At 44.7% G+C, this 9,808-nt stretch overlaps 2 protein-coding genes across 2 annotated transcripts; both read right to left on the minus strand.

Moving 5' to 3' along the window:
* Nucleotides 1-263: 263 nt before the first annotated feature.
* Nucleotides 264-1,601, minus strand: LOC136997881 (uncharacterized protein F54H12.2-like). The gene has a single exon (XM_067349279.1). It carries the CDS (start codon nt 1,599-1,601, stop codon nt 264-266), a length of 1,338 nt encoding a protein of 445 aa, XP_067205380.1.
* A 5,327-nt stretch (nt 1,602-6,928) lies between these two features.
* Nucleotides 6,929-8,546, minus strand: LOC136997730 (uncharacterized). The gene has a single exon (XM_067348840.1). The coding sequence runs from the start codon at nt 8,505-8,507 to the stop codon at nt 6,981-6,983; it is 1,527 nt and encodes a 508-aa protein (XP_067204941.1). The 5' UTR covers nt 8,508-8,546; the 3' UTR covers nt 6,929-6,980.
* Between the last annotated feature and the right edge of the window lie 1,262 nt (nt 8,547-9,808).

Raw genomic sequence — 9,808 nt, forward strand, 5'->3', positions numbered from 1 at the left:
GATTGGTGAGTTAATCGCAACGACAGCTACTTCTTTCGGAATAAACTTCTCGGCGGCATCGCGGAAACCCTGTATATCAATGACTATATCCATAGTTATGTCCAAGTACTCACTCTTTATTTTTAAACGAAGCGACGACGTTCGTGTCTCGAACAGGACTGAATCTGTTTCCGCTGCTTCACACGCCATTTAAGAAAACAGACGTGAGGGAAAAATGTGTGTAGTAGTAGTGGTGGGAGGCGGGGGTTTGGTGTTATAAAAGTCTAACCGGCAAAATCGACGATAACTTGTCGAGAGGAGTCTATTTCTAGAATGTTATCGAACTCTGCGTAAACGATACAATTAACAGTCGCGGTAAGCGCCTTTTCAAATTTCACTTCTAATCGCAAACTACCATGTTTCACGAGATTCCAATGTCCGGCGCAATGAGCGGACAAGTCGGGGGTAAGATCAAAAGCGAAAAGAGTGTAGCCCTGGCCATAATCCTCTCTACTTATAGAATTTCCCTCGTTCAAGAAGTGAATGCCGGTTCCCGAGAAGAGCGTGTGGTATGCTTCGACGTAAAGGCCTTCGTCTTTCGAGAAGTTCGGTTGTAACGGTCTACTGGGAATTTGCATACCATCGGCATACAGAGAAAAGAAATTTATACCGTAGTGTTTGAAATTAAACGGATTCAGTTTTCTATCACCATTAAACGCTCTGTTATCGACAAAACCGACTATTACACGTTTTGGCAGTTGTCCGAGTATTACATTATCTATCGATTCCCCTATGAGTCCAGCGTGAATCGTAAATGTTTTAACCTCGACTTTTGTGAGAGGATATTTGGCGGTGGTTTTACTCAACATTCTCGCATGCGAGAGTAACACACCAGGGCTTATCTTTGCTCTTCTAACGAGCAGACTAGCGTCTAGAAGGCGTATTTTTGACAGTGAATTAGATTCCATAAGGCAAAACGAATTTTTCGAGCGAACGAGCCTCATTCTAACTTCCACCCCGTTGATTAAGAATTTATCCTGATTGAAAACGTCGCAGTGAAGATGGCCTATGAGATCTAGCGCCTGTTCGTCTCGAATGTAACGCGAGCGTCTCACGAGAGCCTGATTTGGGGTTTGCGACTCTAGGAGGGCGTCCATTAAACCTGGGGTATCCATATCCCACAGACAGCAGGTCAGATGGGAGTTTTTTGCGGGTGAAGAATAATTTAATAACGCCTCGATGTAAGCCCGATACGCGTAAGCGTTGTTTGGGGGCGACACGAGTTTTTGATTGAAATATATGTCGATTTGGTTGAACATGGAATGCAGTAAATGATTTACAGGGCCTACTTTGAATTCGGGGGTGCCAACGGCGGTACCACCTCCTGCTAGGGGGAAAGATTCTACGCGTACGCGAAGGCTCAGCATGGTGTGCGTGAGATCTAGATAATCTTCTCCATGACCGGGTATGACGAATTCTATAGGCGCGTCGTCCGCGAGCGACGTTACGGGTTTGTAATAAATCCATTGCGAACTCTCGATGCTGGTTTGTGTGAGTGGTAAAGAAAAGAGATCGAGTTCACTTTTTAAACACTCGTTTGAATGTGTATGAAGAAAGGACATGCTCCGTAAATTCCTAATTCACGCACTGATTAAGAGAATATGTCGGCTACACTACGTTTCTTGACTCGACGACGCCTCGTGGTGCCGGATGGCTTTTTGCTGTTGGTCTTTCTAGCCGCTGTGCGAATTTTCTTTTTTTTTGTTGTCTTTTTTTTCTTCGTGATTTTCCTTCGCACGCTGCTATTTTTCGACGATTTCTTTTTGCTCGTCTGACGATGAGGACGACGACACTTGGGAACCGCGATGCGTCTTTCGTGACTGAAGAAAGGAAACTGAAGCGCGGCTGTTTTCGCTGATACTTTATAACCTGTACCCTTCATCAAGCTAGTTATTTTTTCTTGGGCTTTTCTTTTGAGATTTCCACTCGATTCCTTGAAACGAGATTTGACCGCCTCCTTGAACGGTGTATTATTTTCAACATCCTCCATCACGCTAATGCCGGCGCGTAAAGCTTCTTTACCAACCGCTCGTACACCTTTACTCAGATAAGGAAGCGCTCTCCTGAATAATCCTCCGAGAAAACTACCGATTCCGTGTCCTCGTTGATAGGGTGCTCCGACGAAAACTCGTGTGATTCCTTCACTCCGACCTCCGTTTTGTATATCGTAATATTCATGGTCCTTCGGTCTAGTCATAGCGTGCGGCTTTTCTGACTGATTTTTTCTTACTGGAAACGTCTAAAGTGCAACGTCACCGTCAGCGTTCCCGATTGGAATGGTATTCTTTTTCCGAATTGATCTTTTATATCTATTTCAATCCTACGAAAATACGTTTGTCGTAATGGTATATAATGCGGGACGGAGAAATGTTTCACTTGATTCGCTCCGTACGCGTAATAATGACCGTAATGCTGCAGCTCGACCGGTACTATTCGAAGAAGTGGAGTTTGCACATCGCCGGTTATATAAGGTTCACAAATATCACAATAAACAAAGAGTTTATCGGGAATACCGCGCAGCAATCCGTGCGGTTCGAGAGTATAGAAATTTCCAGCGCGCCCTCTTTGTTCTCTTTTAAACCCGAGTTTGATAAAAGGTGCTGTAAAAATATCTTTGGAATTAGGATTAGTTGCAGTAAGTGTTGTATAGAATTCGATTTCACTAGTCGTTAGGGCCCCACCGCAACCGAGTATTCGTAGAAGATTATCGGAAACGTTCATATGATGAATCAGATTGCATTTATTTTCATCGCATGTAATCTTGAACAAGATTTTACCACCACTAACGTCTTCTAGTGTCAAATTAATATGCGAATTCGCATTTTTGCACGCTGAATTAATAGCGGAGATAAGTTCCTCGATATTTTTGTAAATACCATTCGGTATTACTCCTTGCGTCGACGTTAACGTCGTCCCGCCTTTCCTCGTCTCGCGACCATTTTCAATATCGACGAATCTAATGACATTTTCACCGTGATTTATGTGTAAAAAAGTAGTGGGAAATTGGATCTCGTTAAGCGCGACTTCCCATTCGCCGTGTAAGTGTATAGGATGGGGTAATTCTGTAATGAAGGAAGTGGTTGCATTGTCCGGAAAATAGCGCATACTACTATTGCTGGGAAGAATCAAGAGAAATTGATCCGTCCTCATTTCGAACAAGCGGGGTTAAACTCGAAGCAGGGATCCAAGAATCAAACTTGCTGGGATAACCACGCCAACTAACCAGCACCTGTTTATTATTACCGCGACCCCGACTTCTTATCACACGATCGACGATAAACTCCTCCTCCTGCAAGTTTTTCTCAACCCGAGCCAATTCTTGTTCGTAAAAAATGCCGTCTATGACTTCTCCCGCTAAATCGCTCAGCTCGTACACACGTGGTTTTCGCCAATCGAGTATACGGTGAATTCGAAATATCTCCTCGCTCCACCGTGCCTCGTATCCTTTCTCGAAGACGACTTTTGCTCTACTGATACGAACGAGATCACCGACGTGGTATTTAGCCTTTCGACGTTTCTCGTTCGCTTCGTCGTCGTTGCTCCTCCATTGGCGCGTTATATTTTCACGTGCGATACGTGCATTTTCTCTCGTAACGACATACGGTTGCATTCTGGTGCTCGAATGACGGGTGTGATTATAGGCGTTTACGATATTTTGCAAAACATCGATGTAGCGTCGCGTATTTTTATGCGTAAAATAACGCCACATTCGTTCTTTCAACGTTCTGTTGAAGCGCTCGACGATGGCGGCTTTGACATCCGGATTGCGGGCTACACGAAAACGAATGTCATTTTCTTCCAAAAGCTTTTATAGCGGTCGCCCGACAAATTCTTTACCCTTGTCCGTTTGTAGGTATACGGGTACGCGTCCGTTACTTCTCGAGAGCACGCACTGGAAAGCTCCCATTACGGAATTACTCGTCTTGTCGCGCAATGGTTCTACCCAGACGTATTTACTAAGTACATCGATAATCACGAGTAAATACGCATATCCGTCGTTGTAACTTTTGAGATTTCGGAGTTCGATCAAATCAGCCTCCCACAGATCGTCGATATTCGTTACGTTGTAATGCATTCGTGGAAATTTCCGTCGCAATGGACGATGTAGTGTGTACGCATCTTGCGCTTCGAGCCATCGCGCGACATTGTTACGGGATAAATTCGCCGCGCGAAACAGATTATCAACAGCTGAATAACCGGCATAATGCGCGGGATCATAGTACAATTTTTCAAGACCCGTCATTCCAATTTATTCCAATCGAGCAGGCGTCTCGCTACCGGTGAATCCGTGTTTCTCTTAGGAGTGGAACTCGCCGTAGGACCGCTAAGTTTCGCGATATTTTGCGAAGAACCGACTGCTAATAATTTTTTATTTCTCACTAGTGTGGAGGGAATGTTCAAGTCGTGAAGTAACCGCGCGAACTGAACTCTTCCCACGGCTTTCACGGTTTTTCTATCGCGCATTGCCTCGTTTATCAGGTCTGAGATATTTGAATCTTTTACGACGTTACCGTCTATAGTCACGACTCCTTGCTCATCCCAGCTAATTCTACTCGACGATGTTTTATCGAGTAGGTGTTTTGTTAGTAAGCGAGTTTCGGCACGGTAAGATTTCGGTACGCTTTCCACTATTCTTCCGACGCTTTTCATCACCTCGAGACTTGTGTCGTGTTTTTTCGGGAAGCTTCTCGTACGACTAGAGTCCGGAACGAATGAGCCCGTGAGATCGTGCGCCGGTACTCTTTCACGTGTGTCCAACGCATTTTCGTCTTTTTCTTCCTCTTCTTCTTCCTCGGCGTTACGCGTGTCGTCCTCTTGATTTCATCGTCCTCGTGCTACTCGTACAAAGTGAAGATATCGCCAAAGAACCTCTTTGTACATCTTCCATCTCTCGGCTTCATCCTTCGGATAGGGTGAATTAAGAATTTGACTCAACTCCGCATCGAGTCTGGATAAAGGGGTCCCGGGAGTTCGCACGGAATTATTATTATTAGCGCTTTCGTTGTTCCCCGATGTGTTTTCCACCAGACGTACACCGTCGGTAGTCGGCTGCGGATGATGTAATTGACGCTGCATTCTCTCGAGATTTTCCGTAGAAATTAAAACCATTTTTTCCGCTCTTTCCATAACGCTCAATATTATTTTCTCTCTTGTGTTTTAATCCGTCGCCCTGTCTATAATTCGCGAAAATAAGGCCTCTAATAAAGGAACGATGATATAGGATAAGAATCCACCTCGTTGTACCAATAGCTTTCTTTTATTCTTCCAATTTCCACGCTTTGACGCGATACGACGCAGCGCCGTTTTGTATTTGCTCAGACGATTTTTTTCGCGTCGTTCGAGCGCAACGTTACCATTGAGTGTGTTGAAAACGCATTCGCAAATACAGCGAATAAATTTTTCATCCGCGGTTTGCAGGAAGGAGGTGCGTTGATTTTTGTTCAGATGACACAATGCCTCTAGAAGACAAACGTTTCTCTTTCCGATCGAACGTTTAGCGGTTTTCGTTGCACTGTCTGACGCTGCTACCGCTTCTTTCATCGTGTGAAAGTCTCTCGCAACTGACGTCACGCGAACACAAGTACATACTTTTTATACGCTTGAGAATGATCTGCGCGGTACGTAGACGTAATGCAACGCATCGTCGGGAAAGATGTTTGTCCGAAATCGATATTTGTCCGGAGTCGATTGTTTCAGATCGAGTAATAAATATCCGTGAGGGCGTGAGGTTGCGTCAAAGTATGCTTCTTCTAGAAACTTTGGGTCATGGGGGTACATTTGTCGCGCGAGATGGCGAATTTGAGCGCGATCGCGCGGGTTCTTGAAGACGGTTATGTAGTTAGAATTAAGAGATATGTCGCGCTGTCCACGTCCCTGGTGAAATAGATTTTGCGTGATGAGTATAACACTGAGATTCTTATGATGACTACCCTTTGTAAAAAGATCCACGATTACGTCGCACGAGGATGATTCTCTCATAAGATCGTCGATTATCACCAATTTTGGTGCGAGAGGATCGCAAGAATAATCGTCCGTTTGCGGTAGCCCTTCGCGAAACTCGATTATATTTCTCTTTATTTTACCCTCCCCTCTTCCATGTCCTCCCACTTTCTCTTTTGTTTTCGCAAACATGTATTGTAGTTGACGATATGCGTCTTGCCATTCGGCGTAATAAAATAAGACTCTTTCAAAAGAAACATCGGCCATTTCGGGTAAATATTTGAGAAAGGATTTTACAAAGACCGTTTTACCACAGCCGGTGGGACCGCTGACAATAGCCGTCCAGGGATGTTTCCAGCGTACGTCCATCTTGTGAAATGAACACCGCTCGTGTCTTCACTAACATAAAAAAAGCCATGTAACGGTACGATGAAGTAAGCTTACCATCGCGGCAGAGGGCACTCCGCGGCGGAGGTGCGCGCGCGCCAGCGTACTTCGCGGCGGTCTTTTACGAGCTAATTCAGACCGGAGAAGCTGGACAAGCGTAAATGCTGAACAAGCGGAATTGCTCGCGTCAGCGCCTGCGCGCGCGGGGGAGTGAGTTCATGAGCTTATGATACTCCCCCACGATGAAAAGCTGCTTTCCACGGAAAGAATTGGGCAAAAATAGTCGTTTTACGTGAATGTATGTGGGGAGAGAGAGAGAGAGAGAAAGGGGAAAATAAACTTGGAGAAAAATTATTGGAGAATTATTTTTTCAGAATATAAATACAAAGCAAAAACGATATAAAATATAAACAATTTTATTATTTCTTAAATCTTTACATGACTTTTTTCTATAATTTTATCATTTTCTTAGCCTATTTTTATTCTATTTTTACAATACAATTTTTATTTACTTTTTACAAAAAAATTTATAAACTTTACATATATGGGGAAAACATGCGTGTAATTATTTAAATAATAAAATAGAGCGAAGGAACAGCATCGTGAAATAACAATTAGCGTTCGGATAAATATCCATAAGGGACGGAACAACGACTGTCGAGAAATCTACGTTTTAGCAACACGGGTGTGCAAGCTTTCACTTCGTCGCGTGTTATTATTTCGTGAAAGGCTGTACGTCGAATTGCTCTGAAACATAGATTTATCGAACGCGATTCTACCGTTGCCGACTCCGTCCCTTCCTCCTCCTTCTCTTGACCTTCTCGCTCTTTACGTAATAATAATTCCCTAATACTATTAAAATTAACTAAGCGTGAGTTTTCGAAATTTAGAGTTATGCCCTTTACTTTGCAAACTTCTCGCGTTTGCCCTTCCGCTGTGCGAACCACGTATGCGTAAAATTTCGGACCACCCGATACAAACGCCTCGATATAGCTACCGCGACCATAGCTCTCGAGTTCGTCCGTCATATCGCCTAGGAAATTACCTTTACGCACTTCGTATTCATCGGAGACACCGCTGCTCACGTAAATACACGAGTCGGTATCGTAATATAAAACGCGACGATTCAATTTATCTAAATATTCGTATAATACAAGACGCGCCTGTGCCGTCGTGAAAGCCGCTATAACTACGTTAGTAAGAGGCGAGGGTACGTCCAGCTCTTCTCGCAGTCGCCACGAAACATACATCACTTCCTCGTTTACGGGTAATATTTCGATTATCTCATGCTGAGGACTCGTGAGTAAACTCGCTAAACGCTGTTGAGTTTTTACGATCTCGGTATTCGGCAGGTTGGATCGTTGACCAAATTTCCCCCAAAAAGAATTTAAACATAGCTTCGCGACCGAGCGCAAACCAGGATTTTTCGCGATGTTTTGCTTATCGAGAACGACACCCTCGGTTTTCTCGTAGTCGCGAAGATATTGTTCTTTAGATACGTCATCCTCACACTCGCTCGGCCATCCGCTGGCTTCTTGTTTCAATTTTAAAAATGTGTTTATATATTCCGTGAATAATCCACCCTGCTGTGTATCGGGATCGTAGCGAGCTGTGGTGTATTGCCAAATCTCACAAACCCTCGTTACGAGATAACCTTCGTCGATGGCTTTGCGCAATTCAAGCGATACCCACGTACCCTCGAATTCTCGCTCGGACGGCTCGTGGGTACATTCTTCGTGTGAAAATGTTTCGCAACAACTGCGACACAACGCGAATAGTAGCTTTCCACGCACGCGATAGGGTAATACGGGGTGAAAGAGATCACTCGGAGGGAGTACCCTGCAACGCACGAGACCTTCGACGGAATCAAAATTGTAACACGGTCCTATGCCAATTAGAGTCGAGCATTCCTCCGCGACGTACACCGTGGGATGTCCGATCGGGAAAACTCCGGTCTTCAGTACGTACGGGTACAGAGAACACACATCCACGTAACGTATCTTCTCCGTATCCGTAATCTCGTACCGCGTCACGATGTTCCCCGTACGTCCACCGTAGAACGCATCGCGCGGGTTGAGCGGCTCAATTTCTATCATCGGGTGATTTTGTAAAAATTCACGCATTTCCCTATTTTCCATCATTTCGCGATCAAAGACGCATTCCCACTTCTCTATCACCGAGTACCCCCTTCGAAGACGATACGTTGTTGCGATGGTGCGCTCATAACGCAAATCAATCGTATCGCCGCGTTCGTTGTTTACCGTTAGTTCCCTATCGCGATTAATCTTAAAACACGACGGACATCCGTGCCAAAAACAACCGTGGAATTGCAACACGTGATAGTGTGTTATACCGTTTTCCACCGACTCGTAATAACCATCGACTAGCGTGCCGTCTTGCAGACGATATTCCCGAGTGCGTCCTGCGTGGGTGATGTTATGTCCGAGCTCGCGCTCCTTCCACATCAGCCACTGAAGCGCCTTCCGCGATTGGGTATTCGCGCGTCTGTACCCGCCCGGTGGAATTATTCCAATTTCTCTTTCACGTAAAAAGTTTTTTCTAAAAACCCTCATACACGTGGAAGCGATTGTTGTGCATTCCTCGAACGGACACACGCGACCGCACTTCAAGAAAATCTTTCTGAAAGACATACACGCGCGTCTCAGAATATTCACGTCGTTGCGACAGTAACGCAATATCTCGCATTCGAAATCAAACACATAATTCGTACGAATCATTTCCGCGTGCCACGCTAAAAACTTTTCTCGCTCGTTCGTATTCATACTATCGGGTGAATAATATCGAATATCCGGCAACGGACCGACATATGACTGATTATCGTTGGTATTAAATAAATGCGGAAAAATGCCTTTGTCCGAAGTATTCGTCAGGCCAAAAGCCTTCGGTAACTCCGATAAACGCATTGGCATATAATTAATACTATCGATAAATTTCGTATGTCCCACTGTTAGTACTACAATTTTCGTCCCGTTTAAGATTACCCGCGGTTCTAAGGCGGTTCCGCTCTCAACAATATAGCGTAGGATAAATTGCGCATCGAATGCTTTCGCGTTATGAGCTATACAAATTATGTGTTTAAAATATTTAGTCGGACGTGTCGCGAAATCTACAAACTCCTTTACAGGATCACGACGAAATATGTATTCACGAATACCGCACCACCGACAGCGCACCGAAGTATCCTCAATCTCGGCACACGTTTCGCAAATCTGCTGCGCGACGCAAAGTGTAGGTACGTGAATATTTACACTCGCGGTACCTTGAAGCGTGTCATCCTGTCGCGTCTCGAAATCGTAAAACACGAATGCGACGCGACTTTCTGTTTTAAGTACGCACTCACCCGCGTTTTGTTGTTGCTCTCCTCCCTCTCCCAAAATGTGCTCCGTGTCGTTAGTACGGAAATTAGCTTTGTGAGGGAGAG

This window comes from Linepithema humile, chromosome 2 (genome assembly GCF_040581485.1).
Source record: "Linepithema humile isolate Giens D197 chromosome 2, Lhum_UNIL_v1.0, whole genome shotgun sequence".
NCBI lineage: Eukaryota > Metazoa > Arthropoda > Insecta > Hymenoptera > Formicidae > Linepithema > Linepithema humile.

Excerpts from the sequence above, each read along its gene's own strand:
- LOC136997730 (XM_067348840.1), bottom strand. The coding sequence starts at position 8,507 with ATGATGGAAAATAGGGAAATGCGTGAATTTTTACAAAATCACCCGATG.
- LOC136997881 (XM_067349279.1), bottom strand. The coding sequence starts at position 1,601 with ATGTCCTTTCTTCATACACATTCAAACGAGTGTTTAAAAAGTGAACTC.